Source organism: Podarcis gaigeae, assembly GCF_964106915.1.
Source record: "Podarcis gaigeae genome assembly, chromosome: 4".
Lineage (NCBI taxonomy): Eukaryota > Metazoa > Chordata > Lepidosauria > Squamata > Lacertidae > Podarcis > Podarcis gaigeae.
In genome coordinates, this window is record NC_139677.1 from 9,921,441 (window position 1) to 9,943,784 (window position 22,344).

The following is a 22,344-nucleotide window of genomic DNA, read 5'->3' on the forward strand; positions in this document are numbered from 1 at the left end:
GATCATGCCCAGTATGTTTATAATCCTCAAACAGTGAAGTGGACGAACACTTCCGAAATATAGGACGGGACCAGAAAGCTCAGAGACCTAAAGATAAGATGTGATTGAAGGAAATGTTTTGAGGTGAAAGGGGGTGATTTCCTAAATAACTGCTACTGCCCTGTCACTTTCCAATTACTCCAACTTGCCTTCCTGCCCCCGTTATCGGCTGGCAGATGAAAACTCACCCCCCCCCCCCCAATGCATAAGCTGACATTTCCAATAAATATCTCCACCTAAAGGCACCATCTAACACAAAGCAAATACTAACTACTCATAGTACTACTTCTGCTACTATCGAGGCAGAGTATCACCACCATATTATGCCACTGCTGAAATAATTTCACTGGGTGCCCATTAGCTACGTGGCCAGCCAAATGCTGCTTTCATCCTTTCTACAGGATAGGAAGATGGCATCCTATCACCTACCCATTGGGACTCATTCCCATTACATATCAAACAGGCGCATTCTCTATGTGTCTTCTTAAACTATAGTTTCAAACTTGGTTTTATATGTGTAATTCTTTTAACTTTTTCACTATAAATATCGTATTTTTTGCTCTATAAGACGCACCAGACCACAAGATGCACCTAGTTTTTGGAGGAGGAAAACAAGAAAAAAAATATTCTGAATCTCAGAAGCCAGAACAGCAAGAGGGATCGCTGCGCAGTGAAAGCAGCAATCCCTCTTGCTATTCTGGCTTCTGGGATAGCTGCGCAGCCTGCATTCACTCCATAAGACACACACACATTTCCCCTTACTTTTTAGAAGGGAAAAAGTGAGTCTTATGGAGCAAAAAATATGGTAACTCTTGTATGTATTTTATTATATTAAATCGCTTCAGGATGCCTCACGGAAAATGATGCATAAATGAAATATTATTGCTGCTGCTACTAAATGTCTCTCAATATGTTCAAACAAACCCATTTTTGTTGTAGGTTGAGCCTTGCATTCAGGTTATATTAAGTTTTGAGACAGGGCCTAACTTTAAATTGAACCTATGTTTGTTATTTGTTTTGGAGAAGGTTTGCAGCTTTGAAATTAACCCAAAGCAAAAAGCGATACAAAAACAAACAAACAAACAGCAGAACACTGAGGGGGTTTGGGTATCGGTTACTGTTTTTAAAATATCCCATTGAGTTTAGAGAACACACATTTGGCAACAAATGGGAACTAATCTCATACAGAAAAAAAAGGTTTTTTTTATATCCTGAAGGAACAAACAAGGGTTGGTTCCCCCCCCCCAATGTGTTTGTATAATATCCATATCTATCTATATCCACATCACTGCTAAACACAACCTTATATCTAGATTTCCTCCTCAACTTTTCTAGACACCAGAACTAAAATGTAATATAAACAGCTGGGATTTCTATATGCACAATTAATTCCTGTGTTGGCTAATATGTCTTTGTAGACTTATCAATTGCATGGCTGGATTAAACACATCATGAGTTGATTTGGTAACAGACAAAGACACTTCATTTATTGCAGTAAGAGAACACAGAAAATTGGAGGAAAACTTCTTTCTTGAAGAATAAGGAAGAAAAGAGACTTGGGCTATTCTTTCCCCTTAAATTAATAATGTCAGTATTGGAATACCAATCAATAACAAAGCACCATTACCTTAATAAACTACCCAAGTAGAGGAATAAGTGGTTCAATAACTGGCAGACACTATCTATAATATCCATAGGATGGGAAGTTGGGCTTGGGTCCAGGAGTAGCGGGTTTAAGTCTCACAGCCACTATGAATTTATAAGGTGAATTCAAGAATATCTGTACTCTCAGTCCCACTTCCCCATTTGAGGAAAGGGAATAATGACCCGTTTCACTGAGAACTGTGTGGATGAGCAATTTTGCACAAGCAATTTGCAGGTTTTGCTGAAGGCAAAATTAATGTAGGGAGGGATTTATGGGTTTCCCTGTTGTAACGGGACAGAGAGAAGGTTTGCATATGAGCATATGTACTGTATTTTTCGCTCTATAACACGCACCAGACCATAACATGCACGTAGTTTTTAGAGGAGGAAAAGCAGGAAAAAAATATTCTAAATGAAATAGTGGATATATGATTTTTGTGGTTCATGCTGTGGCCACAGGCATGTGATCTGACGGTGAGTTTGGAGTAGCCCAATGCAAAAATCCTGAGGATCCATGTGGATCCATGCTTTGTAACCACAGAGGAGGGAAGGAAGGGGAACCATGGATCCTCTGCTCACGACTGCAGCAGATCCCCCCCGCCACCTGCAGGTATTCGCTCCATAACATGCACAGACATTTCCCCTTACTTTCTAGGAGGAAAAAAGTGAGTGTTATGGTGCAAAAAATACGGTAGTTCTGGAGGTCCGTTTTTAACCCGAAACCATTCTTAATCTGAGGTGCATTTTCGCTAATGGGGCCTCCCGCCCCCAATTTCCGTTCCCATCCTGGGGCAAAGTTCTCAACCTGAGGTACCACTTCCGGGTTAGCGGAGTTTGTAACCCAAAGCATTTGTAACCCGAGGTACCACTGTACTAAATCACATTAGGTAGCCAACATTGGTTCCTTCCAATGTCGCTGGACTCCAGCTCCCATATGACCCAGTCAGATAGAACTTTCTTTATGTATGCAACAACAGCAGCAAGAATACTCATCGCAAAGTATTGGAAGACACAAGATCTACCCACACGGGAAGAATGGCAGATGAAGTTGACTACATGGAACTGGCAGAAATGACTGGCAGAATCCGAGACCAGGGAAAAGAGACGGCGGAAGAAGATTGGAAGAAATTTAAGGACTATTTGCAGAAACATTGTAAAATTAATGAATGTTAAAATGATGTAGGACTGATTGAATTGAGACGGTTTTTGCAACAAAGTTAAAAGAATATGTAAAAATGGATTGATAACTAGATGACAATATGAAGTTAAACATGTTAAGATATAAAATTAAGATAAAAACAAAGAGGGTAAGGATTTGCTGAATTAACCATGTGAACAGGAATACAAAAAAGGGAGGCGTGAGGAGGTCAGGAAAATAAGTAAATGAAATACAAGTCATGAAAAGACTGATTTGTTTTTAATGTTTTTTATTTTTCATCTATTCTTTTTTATGTATTTTGTATTTGTTAATTTGTATTTTTGTATCTTTGCTTTTTATTTTTATTTTTTTATTTTTTATTCTGTAACCCTTTTTTGCTTATAAAATCTTAATAAATATCTTTTTTTATAAAAAAAAACATATGACCCAGTCAGCATGGCCATGATGGGATGAGGCCGCTGTTGCCTACTGACAGCTTCTAGGAGCCACAGGTGATAGCTAAGTGCAGAGTGGGGACCAAAGGTGGACAAACTACCCCAGAAGGGGAACACGCTCTACATGGGGCTACCTTTGAAGGTGACCTGGAAACTGGAACTAATCCAGAATGCAGCAGCTACACTGATGACTGGGAGTGGCCACCAAGACCATATAACACCAGTCTTGGTACATTGGCTCCCAGTGCGTTTCCGAGCACAATTCAAAGTGTTGGTGCCTTGGCCCAGTATACCTGAGGGAGTGTCTCCACCCCCATTGTTCAGCCCAGACAATGAGGTCCAACCTTCTGGCGGTTACCTCACTGAGAGAAGTGAGGTTACAGGGAACCAGGCAGAGGGCCTTCTCGGTGGTGGCACCCACCCTGTGGAACGCCCTCCCATCAGATGTCAAGGAAATAAACAACTGTCTGACTTTTAGAAGACATCTGAAGGCAGCTCTGCTTAGGGAAGTTTTTAATGTTTGATGTTTTATTGCTTTATTATTATTATTATTATTATTATTAATCTGTTGGCAGCCACCCAGAGTGGCTGGGGAAACCCAGCCAGGTGGGCGGGGTATAAATATATTAGTATTAGTATTAGTATTACAATATGTCCCCCACCAAAGTGCTCTCCTTCCTCTAAGACGCTATACACCCCAGGTGCTGCTAAAATGTATTGTTATATAACGTTTGAAGTCACCAATGGCTTCCAACAAATCCATTTGACTGACTAGAGATGATAGGTAAATGATTGCATCATATGACTAAATCACCAAGGGGATCCCACCATACAACAGCTGCCCATAGAAGACTACCCTTGCTTCTTCAAACAGACTAAAGGAGTATTGCCTCAGATCATCTCGTTTTCCACCTGGAAAGCTAGGGTACATTTTCCTAACAGTGGGGAATTTTTTTAAAGGTGGGGTGTCCTTTCAAAACCAAAAGATCCCGATGATCTTACATGTGTATATATGAGGCCAAATCTGTTAACAATGCAATTGATGCTCAAGAATTCAGCAACAGGCCAGGGAAAGCTATTATCAGGATTACATCACTGAAACTTGAAATCCTGGAGATCTTGAATGTCAACATTTTTATGACTACTACTGTACCAGATATCCTGAATTATAATGAATCCAAGGCAGCTTAATGCTTAATACATTTTTGTGGACATCCCTCGCAGCTACCAAAGATGATTAATTCCCACAAACTGGGTTGGTATTATAGAACGGAAGCAAATCTCAGTCTATATTTGGAATAAACTCCCACACTCAAGGTGGGCGTGACTGCATTTCTCAGGATGTAAATTTACTCTGAAGCAAAAGCATTAAAAAAAAAAATCATACCAAGCAATGAAAACCAAAAGAGAACGGGTGGAGGGTTGTTTTTAAAGCTCTGTGAGAACACTTGTTTTTCTTTATGCCTGGAAATACAGTCTGTTCGGGGTGAAGTATTGCCATATGATGGGAAAAAACCAAATTATTGAGTGTAGTAATAATAAAAGTAATAATAATAGTTAATATTTACTTTTCCTAAATTGCTGGTTCCCAGGATTTTTGATACCTGGAAAGTAGTCTTTTTTTCTGGATTAAAACTGGAGGCATGCTGCTCGCTCGCTCGCGCTCTCTCTCTCTCTCTCTCTCTCTCTCACACACACACACACACACACACACATAAACAGCTCAGCTAACATTGCTTTCAATGTTCTTTGCTCAGTCTGCCAGACACAACCATACTTTCTGGGCAATGGTGATACTTCTAGAATTCCTTTGTGACTGCCGGCAGCATCTGAGAATGCTGGCTTCCTCTGGTTAGCTGTTTCCTCTGCCCATTTATTGTCAGGAAAAGGGGATTAATGCTGTGCTAGGCCTCTCAAGCCTGAGTGGATTTGATCCTGGTTTGCAGGCAGTGTTTAAACCACAGTTTTCTAGTTTGGATGTCACAGCACACCGTGGTTTAACAAATCAGAAAGCTTTTACTAAAGCCAGGCTGGGAAAACCCAGCCAGATGGGTGGTGTATTATTAATAATAACAATAATAACACAGTGGTACCTCTGGATGCGAACAGGTTCCGTTCCGGAGCCCCGTTCACATCCTGAGCAGAATGCAACCCGCCCCTGCCATGATTCGCCACTTCTGCGCATGCGTGTGACGTCATTTTGAGCGTCTGCGCATGCACAAGCGGTGAAACCCGGAAGTAACCCATTCCGTTATTTCCAGGTCACCGCGGAACACAACTTGAAAATGCTACTTTAACCCGAGGTGTGACTGTGATAATAATAATGTGAGGGAAGGGGAGAAGAGTGTTTTCTGGAGGTGATAAATTATAATCGCACTGGTATAGCAGAAAATAATAGTCTACCAGTATCTCAACAACAGGATTTTGGAATAAACCACATAGTTCCTGGAGAATGAAAGCATCATTGGGCAGAGAAGGGATGCAGGGGAAAAAAAAGTACAAAATTAAATATACTGCTTAGCATTTCAAACAAATACAGGGAGACGTAATATACTCCAAATGAAGCCCAATGAGATTAGACATTGTGCAGAGGTTTATTTAATGTACACAGAGCAGCTGTGCGAATGTGCGTTTTGTGGAAAACATGTAACTTCTCCTAGGCCTCATAATAAAGTACTCTCAATGCAAGGCAGATATACAAGGCCTCCTCACCCCAGCGCCCAAGCCGCTTTCCACTAAAGGCCATTACAAATGGTTTGCGCTCTTGGAAAAATGCTCTGAGAACACCAATCAACTTTTAAATCAAAAACAGCTTGCTTTCTGATAGGGGCAGCAAAACTGGTCGATTTATTCCATAAAACTTTATGTACACAGCAGCAGCATCCATGAACTTAATGATCATAATATAGAGTCTACAGGGTAATTTTTATTGCAATTTATAGCAAGATTACACATACTCCACAGTTTTTCAGGCTTTATTGAGATTTTATGGGACTGTGCGGTTTAAGCAGTTAACTGTGTGCGCTTGTGTGATGGGAGAAGGTGGGGTTAGCTCCTATACATGCGTTTCGTTGCTAATCTACCATAGGCTATTAATTACTCTGTCCAATCAAAGTCATTATTTATAGTAATTTCACGAGCAAAATAATTTGCCAGGGGCATGCAGGATTAATAGAGGCTATGGACATCTGCAGAAACCTACCTACGTATAACTCAGATACACATCTATGAGGATGGTGTGTTGTTGTTGTTCCACAGCAAAAACGTTAAACCTTTTTCATTTTAAATTGAACACTGTAGAACTCACACCCATTTACAGGAAATCGAATTCTCAAGAGTGTTGAGACCTAAATCACATCAAGTATCTAATATATAACTGATTCACCATCCAACATAAAACAAAGCCGGGGGAAAGAAAAGCAATTACAGATTTGAACAACAGCAGGACATAGCTTTTTCTGAGCCCAGGTTTCTAGACAAGACACTTCTACATATCTAAAAGTGACCTTGACTCCTCCATTCTTGCACCCAACCAAACTACCATTAACTTCAGCACACAAAGCTGGACCTTAAATTACTGTACACTTTCCTCAGCAGTCCACCTTTCTAAACATTCTATGACATCACACCATTTCAGCCAATAGGTGACAAAGGCTTCACTGTTGCTACAAAATCCTTTAATGAAACGTAACACTGATTTTTTTTTTAATTAAAAAAATCTAAATATCTTTAAAAGAGCTGCCTCTTTATATACTGCTAGGGACAACAAAGTATGTTATGTTCTGATAGTATCTCAGGTCTTTATTCTGGGTGGGGACATCTGTCTTCTCTACAGGGCCGGATTTAGGTTTGATGAGGCCCTAAGCTACTGAAGGTAATGGGGCCCTTTATGTGTCCAGCTGTCCTTTGTCAACAACAAATGGTCACTGTTTTTTGTGTTGAATATATGCTATATGGCAATTTATGGACCTAATAGGTATCTAAAGCCATTTGCACATAACAAAATATGTATTTTATCAAAGTAATTGTTGAACTGAAATACATTTAAGAAGTATATTAATAGTGAAATACAATTAAGAAGAAGTATATTAATAGTGAAATAATTATTAAGCTCTAGCTTAAAATGATTTTTTATTCATAACAAACTAGCAGGCGGGCCCATTATTTACATCATAGGAGCCTACACAACACAAAATAAGTAGAAAATAAGTGACATTCACCCTGCTTTACAAAGCTTGTGATTTTTTGGTTTCCCCCTGAGAATAAACAGGCAAACTATCAAAAGGTGTTTTCCTAGAACGATTTCTTATTTCTGTTTTGCAAAAGCAAGGCCATGCAGCCAGGAGGAATCTCACATACAAAACCAGACAAGGAAATGGTGGGAAGAAATTTTTGTGGAGTCTCTTCTGCTCAGACAATACAACAATAAGGAAAAAAATGTTACCCTGAAAAAAAATAATCTGGCCCAGATAAAACCATATATGAACATGCTGATTTTATGGAGCATTCCTGCAAACTGGTTTGCGGGATAAAGTCTCTCACCTGCCATCTTCCCTGAGGTGTAGCCCTCCTAATTTCAAGTAGGATCTAAATAGTGGAATGGTGTAGGCAGGGCCAGTCACACGGGTCTTTCTCACCAGAGCATCTTTGTCCTTTGTCCTTTATGTAACTATTCTCTTTAATTAGCTAAAGAAATTTCCTTAAAATCCATTTCTTCTGAAATCAAATGCAATTCAAGTTGCGGATGGAACAGTATCAAGCTGTACTAGCTTAGGATCATTTGGCTGATAGTTATGTCTAATAAACGGCGTTTCTGTGCGCTGCTCTGGTTCGCCAGAAGCAGCTTAGTCATGCTGGCCACATGACCCAGAAGCTGTATGCCGGCTCCTTCGGCCAATAAAGCGAGATGAGCGCCGCAACCCCAGAGTCATCCACGACTGGACCTAATGGTCAGGGGTCCCTTTAGCTTTATGTCTAATAAACTGTTTTGTTATCACATCCTTAAAGCATGCTAAGGCCAGAGCCAAATCCAGTGTGAGATTTTCCTCTTAGTTTGAGCAGATGTTTGGTGCAGATGTTTGGTGCAACCAGCACGCAGAATACTAGCTGGGTTCCACTGCTATATAAACCATTTCTCTATGCCGCAGCGTGAATACAACCATCATCCCTATCCAAACCTGGAGGGCCATTGCTAACTCTCAATCCTTGAGCTTGCACATGGTGCTTGATATAGTGGGAATTGTAGTGCAAGCCTGCAAAACTCCTGACCAGATACATTGAATGCAACCCTCCAAGTCACATATAGTGGCACACTAAGGGCTTGCTAAATCTCCCAGTTTTGCAGCTGCCTGGGATTCCAAAAGAGGCGGGGGGGGGGAGGGTGTTGTCAAGAAGCCAGCAGTTCACAATACATGGCTAGGAGAGTGTGTTTGTCTATCATGGGTGGTCCTCTATCACAGGTGGGGATGGCCACCAAAGTGAAAAGCTTAAAAGGAGGATTAGGCAAATTCCTGGGAGGGTGAGGCGATGAATGGCCACAAGCCACAATGGCTCTGTTCTACCTCCCCTGTCAGAGGGATTATATGCATCTGAATACCAGTTGCAGGGAATCACAAGTGATGAGAGTGCTCTTGCTCACAAGTCCTGCTTGTGAGCTTCCCATGGGAATATCTGGTTGGCCACTATGAGAAGAAGGTGCTGGAATGGCTGGCTTGATCTGGCAAGGGTCTTCTTATGTTCTAGAGCAGGGCCATTCCAAGAGTCTGCGATCTACTCTCAGTATTAAAAAACGGGCAGTGATCTACCCATTGTCACAGTTGTTGAGCTTTTTGGGGGGCTTTTTGGTGGGGGTTCAAAGATCAACCAGGTTCGACCAGGGACACCCCACGATCAACCAGTAGATTGCGATCAACCTGTTGGGCAGCCCTGTTCTAGAGCATCGAGAGGCGCAACAATGCCTGGCTCGCTGACTCCATCATTGCCAGCATCACATTCTTAAAGCACTCTGGAAGTATATACTTGATTCTGACCAAATGAAGCCTCCTGGTATATTATTTGTTCCAGGAGGCTTAGTTTGGTGAGAATTGAATATACACTTCCAGAGTTAACACTGGAATTACTTCTGGTACCCCGTGTTAAGAACTTAATTTGTTCCGGAGGTTCGTTCTCAACCTAAAACTGTTTTTAACTTGAGGTACCACTTTAGCTACGGGACGCGGGTGGCGCTGTGGGTAAAACCTCAGCGCCTAGGACTTGCCGATCGCATGGTTGGTGGTTCGAACCCCCGCGGCAGGGTGCGCTCCCGTCGTTCGGTCCCAGCGCCTGCCAACCTAGCAGTTCGAAAGCACCCCCGGGTGCAAGTAGATAAATAGGGACCGCTTACCAGCAGGAAGGTAAACGGCGTTCCGTGTGCTGCGCTGGCTCGCCAGATGCAGCTTGTCACACTGGCCACGTGACCCGGAAGTGTCTGCGGACAGCGCTGGCTCCCGGCCTCTTAAGTGAGATGAGCGCACAACCCTAGAGTCGGACACAACTGGCCCGTACAGGCAGGGGTACCTTTACCTTTACCTTACCACTTTAGCTAATGGGGCCTCCCGCTGCATGATTTCTGTTCTCATCCTGAAGAGAAGTTCTTAACCTGAGGTACTATTTCTGGGTTAGCGGAGTCTGTAACCTGAAGCGTCTGTAACCCGAGGTACCACTGTATACGCTAGAGGGCTGTGAAAAAATTGTGTCCCCAACATTTTATACTTGTCTACCCATGTACTGTCTGAAACAAAAGGGGCACATTGGTTGCCAGATGTGAAATTAATTGGCATCATTCCCAGCTCTCCTACTCCACTATTGACTCTGTATCACTGGTGACTTCCTCAGGGAGGGAGGAAAGCACAAGATGACAATGGCTGTGACATCTTCCATTTCACGAACAAATTGGGACTATTCACAAACACAAATACACCAAAAACACCCTACTTGTATAAACAGAGGAGAGAGGAAGAAGATCACTGACACTGACGTTCGCAGTACATGGCGAAAGTTGTTGAAGTTTTTTGGTTTACTTGCCAAACTTCTGCCTCCCAGTAACGTTCGAGAAAATCTGGACATATGGAAGTCCAAACTAATCCCACCCCCAACATCCACAAGCCACCAACTCTTTATCGCCCATGTCCACATATGTGGAGCAACATATGAAAGAGGAGCTTATATATGGTACAGCTGTACACATGTAGTAGGCAGTCTGATCAGGAAGCCTGTATTATCCAGATTTATAATCTGGTGGCCAGCCTATGTCCCTTTCTGGCATTCTGCTAAATACACAGACACTGAGAGAACAATCCTGTGGCTTGATCTGCTGGGATGACTGGGGTTAGGATCCAGCAGATCTTTGGTTGAGCTGGATGGTTCCCAGCGCAATGGTGGAATTTAATTTGGAGTCTCCCCACTTGGCAGTTGTCCTGTAGACACTCTATCATGCTAGCCCTCTGGCTTAATATTTGATATTTTCCCCATGCTTCTCCAGTTAACAAGTGTTTGTCTCCAGTCTTACATTTCCACATGTAAGATAAGAAGGAAAAGCTCCCATAGGCTTGCAAAATGATTGGGTGTTCTAATAGTAGCATGAGCTACTACAGTGGTGCCTCGCAAGACGAAATTAATTCGTTCCGCGAGTCTTTTCGTCTTGCGGTTTTTTCGTCTTGCGAAACACGGCTATTAGCGGATTAGCGCTATTAGCGGCTTAGAAAAAGGGGAGGAAAGGGAAAAAACTCACAAGAACTCACAAGACGTTTCGTCTTGCGAAGCAAGCCCATAGGGAAACTCGTCTTGCGAAGCACCTCAAAAGACGGAAAACTCTTTCGTCCAGCGGGTTTTTCGTCTTGCGAGGCATTCGTCTTGCGGGGCACCACTGTAGTTAGTCTGGGCTTCACCCTTCTTAAAATTCAAGTACATTTCACACCTGGGGGAGGGGGGATGGGCACCGTACCTTTGACATGACTTCTCCCGTCCTCCAGTAACGGTACTACGATAGTGTTGTTCACATTCCCTGGTGATCTCACCGCTGTGTAGACCACGGGTACCGACTGCACCACGACTGGGATGCGATGTACGTGACTCATTTTGTTGGTCTGTAGGTTCATGGGGCTGGACGGGGGTACTGGGTGGATTATGTGCAAAAACTGCTGCCCTCCAACACCTGATGCAGATGCCACCAGCGGGCCTGGCGTTAATACTGACGGTGCAGATGATGCTGAAGAGACGGACGTTATTACTGTGGGTGACGAAGCTGGCCGACTAGAGGATGTTGAAGTGGAAGAAGGAGACGATGCCGAGGCGGTGATGGACACAGGCGAAGACGAAGCAGCGATGGGGGATGACCGGGCCTTGTTTATCGACAAGTCCACTGGCTCAGTTTGCGTTTGGAAATGGTCTGTGGACAAAGAGTCTTCTTCCGGATCTGCCTTCATGCTGTTCAGCAAAAGAGGTACAGCTTCCATATCTGGGTAACTGTGAGAGTTTGGAGACTGTGGAAGGAAGGAAAGGGAAACAGACCATTACCATCTAGGAGCCAATGCAAAAAAAACACCACTCGGATGATAACAGTGTGTATGTTTATTTTAAGCATCATCATTGAAACGAAGGGCAAGCAGGCAAGGAAAGGGCGGCTGCTTCAAAGAGGCCCGACGTCAGGTCCTGATAAAGGGTTCACTGGGGATCATGTCAGTCACTGCTTCTTTTTATTTTTTATTTTCAGCTTTTCTATTAGGGAGGTGCACTAGTGGCACTCTGAAATGAACATAAGGACATGGGAAGCTGCCTTAGACTGAGTCAAATCATTGATTCATCTAGCTCTATTGGCTGGCAAAAGCTTTCCAGGGTTTCAGGCAGGGAACACCTGCAGCCCTCCCTGGGGAATCAACGAGAGACCCTCTGAGTACTCAGCGAGAGAATACAGCTACCCCCCCCCCACTCTCATTTTCCCATAATGCTTCTGAGCTGGGCTGAGTACCATCCTCCTGCTGCTCTAGTAAAAATGTTTTCTTCCGCTGGATCTGCCTTCATGCTGTCTGGGTATGAAGGGTAACTATAGACATCACACCCCGCCCCCAAATGGGGTGCCTGTACTCGCTGATGCTGTCTGTTTACAAGGAGGGTACCACAGTGGTGAGGGGGAGGGAACAGATGAAATATTTAATAATGATAATAATAATAATAATAATAATAATAATAATAATAATAATAATTTATACCCCACCCATCTGGCTGGGTTTCCCCAGCCACTCTGGGCGGCTTCCAACAAAGATGAAAAATACATTAAAACATCAGTCATTAAAAACTTCCCTAAACAGGGCTGCCTTCAGATGTCTTCTAAACGTCAGATAGTTGTTTACCTAAAGTCCCTTCAGACTGACTTTTGTTGTACTGTTTAGCTTATTCTTTTAGTTGTTTTGTGAATAATAGTGATTTATTGGTTGTAATTGTTTTACTGATGATTTGATAATTATTCTATGATCTGTATGGTATTTGTGATGTTTTATTACGCTCCATTAAGTTATTGCTGTGTATTGTTTATAAGCTGCTTTGCAATTCATTTGAATGAAAAGCAGCATAGAAATATAAGAAGTCAGCCCTGTTTGCAAGTCGAAAACTGTTGCATTTCCATCTCTGAACTAGGTGAGCTCCACCTCACATTTTCCACTGGTGGCGCATGGGCACATCAGCCCTTAGCTTGTCACTAGTTTATTTCTCCACTCTGCTTGTTCTTCATTACAACAGAATCTCATTACAGCACAATGTCATTATTCAAACATTACCAGAAAGTTCTGAGGAACAATCATTCATGTGAATTAATAATATTTGAATATTTCAAATTAATTAAGCCATTGTGAACATCTTTGTCAACAACTTTTTTTTTTACAGAGAAGTCTCAAAACATCAGCAGAGATGTTCTCTTGTACCACCTTGCTGCAGATGGGAGCTGTTTTTAAGGTGAAGCTGTTTCTGTTGCTGCATTGCTAACGCCCAACTCATATTTACTCAGAAGTCTCTTGTATCCTTCCTTACCCCCTATTTAAGCAGTTGATTCATTTCACTTTTACCCATATCTGTACATCATGTTCCATGCTGAATCACATCCTCATATTCAGTGGGAGGTCAGACTCCCTTCTCAACATTGCAGATGGTGAACGTCAACTCTAGTTGCAAGTATTTCTTCAAGTTTGTAAGGCATTCTGGGAGGAATTTGGGGCCAGATTTTCAGGAGCGATAAGCACATTAAGGCTGAAATCACAACCCACATAAACCTCAAAGGCTTAGTTTCTCTCCATAACCCAAGCCTACACAATGCTCTAGAGCTGATGTGAAGATAAACATGAGCTAGACTTCGAACCCTCAGCGCTGTTGCCAAACATGAAATGAACAGAGCTGCCCCCAGTTGCAAAGAACTGTGCGTCTAGACTAGAGACTGGGGATCATAGATTTTCAAGGGTTGTAGGTGGTCTGGTAAAAGCATCCTTGCCTGTGTATGTACACACTTCCCATCTCATCGCTATCTCATCATTTCTGATGAAACAAGGAATTGAGGGTTTACAGTGTGGTTCAATGATGCTCAATCTGGAGAACTCCAGATGCTGTTGGAGTCCTACTCCCACCAGCCCATGTCAGCATGGCCAATGTTTTGGGATGATGACGGCAGACTCCAACAGCATCTGGGAACACCACGTTGGCTATCTTCTCTATAACAGTCTTCTCTTTGAAGGTGTCCTCCCTTTGAGGGCTGTCTAGTCCAAGTCTGGTTTGCAAATAAGGAACCATAAAAAGTGGGAGGTCTTGGAGTGGCCCAACAACAGCTATTGGCACTTAGTCTGAGCAAGCACACAAGTCATCTGGTGTCTATAGTATTCTATGCTTTAAATAATTAAAACATAGCAATTATTTCTAAATGTGTGTCTATACAGTGGTACCACAGGTTAAGAACTTAATTTGTTCTGGAGGTCCGTTCTTAACCTGAAACTGTTCTTAACCTGAAACACCACTTTAGCTAATGGGGCCTCCCGCTGCTGCCGCACGATTTCTGTTCTCATCCTGAAGCAAAGTTCTTAACCCGAGGTACTATTTCTGGGTTAGCAGAGTCCGTAACCTGAAGCGTCTGTAACCCGAAGCATCTGTAACCCGAAGTACCACTGTACATATAATTTACCATATACAAATTTGAGCAAAATGATGTCCTCCCCACTTTTTTGAGTGGGGAATGTTTCAAATCCTCTTTTTTGGCAATGGATAACTGGCCACAACACAGAGGAGCAACCTAGCCTGAACTATTAAGGCCGAAATAGGGTCTGTAACGTGTTTATGTCTTTGTTTTATGTCCTACAACCTATGTTCAGGTTGAGCAAGACTCAAGGCCTTCATTCCAACCTTAATTCAGAATCCAGATTCAATTTCTGGACACCCAACCCCCCCCCCCTGCAAATCAATCCCATTATTCCATATAAATTACGATGGAGTGCTATTTTCACATCTTTAATTTGGGTAGCATGTACCTGCATCGCAAAACATGACATTGGGATGTCTCTGCTTTCACTAAATAGTCCTATGAACAGAAATTAATTATGAGGCATATTCCCTGCCTTTTCTACCCTCCCAAGTATTGCAAATTCTCAGAAGAAGAAGAAAAAGTAGGATCTGAATTTCATAAATTATCATTATTGGGTCAAAAATTAAGACGAGCAAATCAACTACAGTATATCTGTAACAAGACAGATTTAAGTGATCCTCCAGAGACAAAACTGCAGCTACTCCTCATGTTGACATATGCTTCTTATGCCCAAATTACTTTGCAGTGCAAATTAGTACTGTCAAGCCTGAATATATTACAAATTAAGGGGGAGAAATTTATACTTCCTTTTTTTTCCCCCACACAGAAAATAATATCTTTACTTTGAGTATACACATAATTGCATATTATAGACTTGAAATTTTAATGGGATAAAACCGAAAGCTGTGAAATGCAGCTGTTTTTATTGAAATGATTTAGTGTCTCATGAATTGGCTTCAATAAATCAAGTTCTTTATGACCCAATGAGATATGATATGATTATTTTCAAAGGAGAGCGGCGAGGAAAGGCGGAGAAAGCAAGCCTCACTTTGATACGATGCTATGGCTGCCTGCAGGCCTATTCACTCAATGCTTTCTGGGAATATCCACCTGCTTATGAGACTCTGGCGTTTGTGGGCCTCTCTCACTCCTCTGGAAAGATCGAGGGAGCCATGCTGTGATGCTTTTGCACACCCTCCGACATTTCTCCAACGGAAATAGGGGTGTCCTATTCCACAATCATAGAATCACAGAACTGTAGACTTAGAAGGTACCCTGAGGATCATCTAATCCAATCCCTGACATTACAGAATACAGTGGTACCTCAGGTTAAGAACTTAATTCGTTCTGGAGGTCTGTTCTTAACCTGAAACTATTCTTAACCTGAGACACCACTTTAGCTAACGGGGCCTCCTGCTGCCGCCACGCCGCTGCCCCACAATTTCTGTTCTCATCCTGAAGCTAAGTTCTTAACCCGAGGTACTATTTCTGGGTTAGCTGAGTCTGTAACCTGAAGAGTCCGTAACCTGAAGCATCTGTAACCCAGGGTACCACTGTATGCAGGGATAGAAAATGCAACTTTGACATTATCAGCACTATGCTCTAACCAACTGTGCTGCTTTTGCAAACCCTCCTATTCTAATAATAATTTTATTATTTATAACCCACCCATCTGACTGGGTTGCCCCAGTCACTCTGGGCAGTTTCCAACATATATAAAACCATAATAAAACATTAAACATTTTAAAAAAACACTTCACAATACAAGGTTGCCATCAGATGTCTTCTAAAGGTTGTATAGTTACTTATCTCCTTAGCTCAGTGGAGGGTTGTTGTTGTTTGCATAACTCCATACCCTCCAACATTTCCTTAGGGACATCCTAAGGAAAAGCGCGACATTCTGGGATCAAATCAGAAGCTGGGACAGCTTCCGTAAATCTGGGCCTGTCCCTGGAAAACAGGGACGCTTGGAGGGTCAGCTTTTGCACAGTGCCTGAAGCAGAACAGTGAATGCCACCTCACCCGGTAAAGACTGGTGAGCAAGTTGCTCTGGCACCGGAGACAGAAAATCCCACAAGCACCCTAAATAAAGTTTGCTTGGCTTCCTGACTGTGGCTTATTTGAGGGAAACGTGGTTTACACAAAGCCAGCTTCTGGTTTGTCTCCTCGCCACCACAGCAGCAGCAGCAGGAGCAGTTTGGGAACTTCTGAACATTGTCAACTAGACCAATACTCATTGACATGAAACTGTAGGCTAGCAGTAAAAGGACCCCGGTCTAGAGCAACCTTTGCCCTGATCCAGCACAGCTCTTATCTTAAATTCTTATCTAATCTGATTCACTGTGGCATAAGATGTTATTTTGTTTACAGGCCTCCATGATGTCATCGTTTCACATGTAGCATTGTGATACATCATGTGGGTAGATCACATTAAATGGAAGATGAGGACAACGTCAGAAGAGGATAACATATCGGGGCATTTGGGATTGGGCGGCTTCTGTCAATTCATGATGTTTCAATTTAATCGGGACACTTGAGGGGGCTGGGATAATGAGGGCAAAGAAAAAAAGAGGACCATTGCTCTGTGCAGGAACACCAACAAGGAGAACCAACAGGTGAGGTCTTTTTGACACAAAAACAAACACAAAATTATAAATACGGTTTTGAACCAACCCTGTAAGAAATTTGTATTAGCAGGCTGTTTCGCATGACCATGAAATTTGGCCGTTCAAGAGACTCCTCAGTGCAGCCTTCGTCAACCTGTGTAGTGGTCCAAAACATCTCAAGGATGTCAGGTTGGCCAAGGCACCCTTAACACAATACAGCAGCATTTTGGACGGTTTCATTGTCTAAAAACTAGGGCTGCAGTTTAGCCTTCCTTCATCTTTTCTTAAAACCCTCATTCTTTTAAAAAATCTGCTTCTGTTGACATCCAACAGACTCCTTTAAAGTCCTGGTTGGAACGGAAGTTTGTGGTTGATTTCAAAATGGCCCCAGCTTAACAGAAAAATAACATCATTAATGGGTGTCACATTCCCAAAGCATTGCATAATACAATAGCTGTTGGGGTATATTGGACAACTCATATTAAGATAAGGGAAAATAAAACAGAGGCAAAAACAAACAATAAATCAGTATTGCAAGATTCCACTATGAGAGTGCCAAGACAAATGACAAGAAAAATCCAGTTTGGAGCAGAATTAAGCCCCTGTTGTGAAATTTACTCTTGGCATCCAACATACCCCCTCAGTCTTTTTTTCTTCCCTTTATTTTGCTGCACCCAGGAATGTATAGAAAGAAATTTACAAGCACTTAAAAAGCTCATGGGGCAGAACCATGACCCAAATTTGCATGAAATCTGCATATGATCATTTATTTGTACAGTTGCCTCTTGGAAATTATGGGGTGAATGGCTGGGTTTCTCCAGCACTTCATTTTGCAGTGTGCCCAGCCACCCTATAAAATATGGGTTGTCTCCAATGAAATTCTGCTGCGAGTAGACTCACTGAAAACAACTGGACCCATAAATCTCAGTGAGCCTATTCTGAGTAGAACTAACATTAGCTACGAGCGCCCCCCCCCAAAAAAAAAATTAATTAAAAAAATGGGAGGAGGGGTCAGGAATCCTGGAACTACCACAAAAAGGCTGGGATACCCCCTTAACAGTATCATCTTGCACTCAATTCTGCCTTCAGAGTCTGTTACATGTGGAACCATAATCCACAAAACACTTCTGATGTGGCAAATATTGATGAAATACTCAAAGCAACACATTCAAAACTGCATCTTCAGTTCATTCCTGAAAAAAGAATGATGGTCACAGAGGGACATATTTGTCACTGCAAGACAAAACCAGTTATACCCTGCATAAAAGCACTCGCTATAGCCTTTCAGAGACATGGAATATATCTTAGGAAATGGACGTGAGGCATGCTGTATGGTGTGTACATCAATGTGGCAACCACCCTATCAAAGGTTCCTCTTCGAAGAGGATCTTTAAGTTCATGTTAAGTTCAATAAGGCTCTCGCTTGGAAAGTTATGAGTGATGCTAGACTTTATTATTAATAGAAATCCTTCTCCGATTAGCCTTAACACAGAAATGGCCATAACTTCAAACCGTGATTCATAACTCCCAGGAACGAGGGTGTCTTTCAGAGTGTTTTCAGGAAGCTGTCAGGATGGATCCAAATGACAAGTGCGTGGAATCTACCCAGCCTGCAAATGCTACCCAACAAGAAGGCAATATTCTGTGCTGTCAGAAATGCAAAGCCTTGTGAAATATGAATAGCATCTTCGCTGTCTACACAAAAGCTTCATAGACAAACATACCATGAGAGGGAAACGGATTGTGAGACGTCTGAGAAGCAGTGCTTACTAATAACCTCTTATGTATACACAGATGAAGTACCTTTAAACCAGTTCACAATGAGATTAGCGGCGCACTCACAGGGGAGGGCTTGGGGGCAAAAGTTCAGGGCCCCACTCAGCAGATTGGATAAGGGGTCTCTGAATTTTGAAGGAAGAAGAAGTAATTATCATCTAAAGACAGCCCCACCCGCCACTCCCCATGACACTATTAAGTCCACAGCCTTTCTTGAGTTCCCGGATGTTCTTAACTACAACTCCCATCATCCCTGATGGGTAGGAATGATGGGAGTTGTAGTCCAACAACATCTGGGGACCCACAGGTTGAGAAAGGCTGGCCTAAAGTTACATGACTGCACCATCTCACATCCTACACATGCTGGGCTGTAAGCATGAGCCTCAAACATGCATAGGACCTTTCCGTGAACTGGGACATTTGCGCATACATTTGATCTGCCAAAAAGGGGAGATAGATTGCCTTAACAAGGCCTACTCAGACAGAAGTGTGCATGTATAGGCTGCCGTTCACACTAAACGCCCTTTGACAGAGCAGACCCAAATTAGAGAACTGCTTCCTTCACCATGATACATGCAGGATATGCAGGTCAGGGCTTTGTGTGAAATTGTCCTTGGACGCTGACTTATTTCTAGCATTTTATACTCTGCTTTTTGCCAGGATGGTCTCAGGACAGCTTACATTTAAAAAACAAACCGAACCATAATCTACAGTAAAATGCAACAGAAGAAAAACAAGCAACGCCAGGGAATGGGAAATCAAAACAGCAGATAAAACACTCAGGCCAACATAACCCAGATAACAAGGCAACTGAAAAGGACCTCAAATTTCATTAAGGGTAGAAAAGAACAGGATGGACTTTGCTTAGCAGCTAAAAGATAGCAAAGAAAGTACAAGGCAAATACATTCCAAGGGGCTTCCATATTTTTGGTATCAGTACGGAAGATGTCCTTTCTCCAGTGTCACCCATATCACTTTCAAAGATGGGAGAAAGGCCTTTGAGGAAGCTATTAACTGGCAGGGAGCTTCATGCAGAAGGAACAGGATTATGAAGATGCTCCAGACCCACATTGTCAAGGGTGCTCGACAAGACCAATGCTTTTAACTGAGCCTGGAACCATACCAGCAGCTAGTGCAAATCTTTTAACAAAGCTGTGATCCTGCCCATAGGGGTTGAGCCTAGTTAACAGCCCACTTGCACGTCATGGGCTAGTTTCCTTTCCCAAACGTTTTCCAAAAGGCAACCGCCATAAACAACACACTACAATAACCTATCTCGGATGTTGCTGGAACATGGAGATTTGCAAAACATCTCTCTTCAAGGAGAGAAACATACAGTGGTACCTCGGGTTAAGTACTTAATTTGTTCCAGATGTCCGTTCTTAACCTGAAACTGTTCTTAACCTGAAGCACCACTTTAGCTAATGGGGCCTCCTGCTGCCGCTGAGCCGCCGGAGCACAATTTTTGTTCTCATCCTGAAGCAAAGTTCTTAACCCAAGGTAATATTTCTGGGTTAGCGGAGTCTGTAACCTGAAGCGTATGTAACCTGAAGCATCTGTAACCTGAGGTATCACTGTATTTAGTGTGTGTGTGTGTGTGTGTGTGTGTGTGTTTAAAGAAGGAAAGTATTCCTTGCCACAACCTGTGGGTAACACCATCAGCAAGTCAAAAGGCAAAAGACCCCAAGTCCCATACAAAAAGCTTTCACTCAACTTATTTTATAGCAGAAAAATATATGAGCAGACACAAACAAATAGAAACACACACACGGTTCTGGTTATCTGTAACTCAGAATTAGAATGCACCAGTGGGTCAAGGAGGCCTTTAGCACAGTTTTCCAGAACGTCAGAAACAGATGGGTGGAAATACACAATTGGGGTTCCCAGGGATGCTTCTGTGTAAGAAGGCTGACAGAGGGATGCCAGGGGCTGAGTTTATCTGTACAGTGATTCTTTTAAACTTTAATTCTTTAAAGAGACCATACTTCCAAGAAAGCACCTTGGGATCACAACCTTAAGGTGTTAAGTACACACAGAACAACAACCTGTGGAACCCGCAGTGAAGTTACAAGGTACGGAGCCTTTGAACTACATCCATAACTGTCAATTCTGTTTGCATGGAAAATACCTAATGAAGTGTAAAGGCAAACCAACATGCAGCTTGGCCCCTTCAGGACAACAGGTTTCCATTCGACCTCGTTTGAGAAGTAATTTAAGGCATCTATGCTAGAAACTGTGAACTTAAAAGCACACATGCAAACTGTGTTCCAGCTATAGAGGCTTTCTGGAAGTACGTCAACTCCTTTCCTCCACCTGAACCATCTTCGTACGGACAGTATTTATTTAAATCAATGAGGAATGAATAATCTCTTTTGCTTAACACCATTTCACTTTTGGAAAAGTTAGTGAAGCAGCAAATGCATAACCAGGGGAACAGAAAAGCGATGACTGCGTGTTTGTCAGTCCAAAGGAGCAGAGTCCCTATTTTGAATGATGAGTCATTTCTTTTGATCTCCACTAAACAGCATGGGTGCTTTCAATCTTCAGGGAAGTGGGGGAACACTTTTGCTGATGAAACTGGGTGGCTAGATAACATCCACCCTTTTCTTGGAGGGTGGTGATGGAGACTGCCCTGGCAATTGTTACACAGGCAGTAAAGAGATGTTTCTGCTGCTTTGTCGACAGTGCCTGGTATGTCAGCCCAGGTCTTCAAGCAAACCTCAGTAAACTTTCACCTATAGCAGGATCAACAATTTCCCCACGATAATCAAAATCTGCAACATACAGGAATCTAACCAGTTAGGAATATAGGTGCTTCTCACGCAATCTAAACTAATGTCTCTTGGACCACACATAATATTTTCTGTATAAGAACACCCAGTGCTTTTTTCCCAGGGGGTTATTGTTAAGAACGGTGGCCCTTACTCTGTAACAACTTCATGGTGAGTACCGGCACCTGTTTTTCTAGGGGGGAAAGCATTGAGAACACCCTGCCTCAGATTATATAGCTCTGAATTTCTATGAACCCGGTCAGGTCCACTTCAGTGTGGTTTCAGGATTGCGTTTGGTGCAGAAATTGCCTTTCCCACCCTGATGGCATATTCTAAGAGATGAGGGAAGAGAGGACTCTATTGCCTTATTATCAGGCCCTATAGGTGTTTCTGACATCACAGAATCTTAATTGTGATCAAATAACAGGGAGTCAATTGATGATGTTTGAACAGCCCAGTATACCTGAAGGAGCGTCTCCACCCCCATCGTTCTGCCCGGACACTGAGGTCCAGCGCCGAGGGCCGTCTGGCCGTTCCCTCCCTGCAAGAAGCCAAGTTACAGGGAACCAGGCAGAGGGCCTTCTCGGTAGTGGCACCTGCCCTGTGGAACGCCCTCCCACCAGATGTCAAAGAGAACAATATATACCAGACTTTTAGAAGACATCTGAAGACAACCCTGTTTAGGGAAGCTTTTAATGTTTGGACTATTGTATTTTATTATTTTGTTGTTGTTGTTATTGACCAGTGAGTCAACGCTACATCTGCTTGATCAGGAGGAAGGAAGAGAGACTTGTATCTTCTGAATGAGAAGGTTTGGAGGAAG

The 22,344-nt window shown here is 42.7% G+C and overlaps 1 protein-coding gene across 6 annotated transcripts in view; it reads right to left on the reverse strand.

Annotated features, from left to right (window-relative positions):
* The window catches only part of KLF12 (KLF transcription factor 12), a 233,455-nt gene that overhangs the window by 85,300 nt on the left and 125,811 nt on the right, over window positions 1-22,344 (reverse strand). For all 6 annotated transcript variants that reach the window (XM_083737878.1, XM_083737875.1, XM_083737879.1 and 3 more), the window contains exon 3: window positions 11,258-11,795. In XM_083737878.1, coding sequence (XP_083594004.1) covers window positions 11,258-11,795 — 538 coding nt within the window. The remainder of the gene's footprint in view (window positions 1-11,257; window positions 11,796-22,344) is intronic.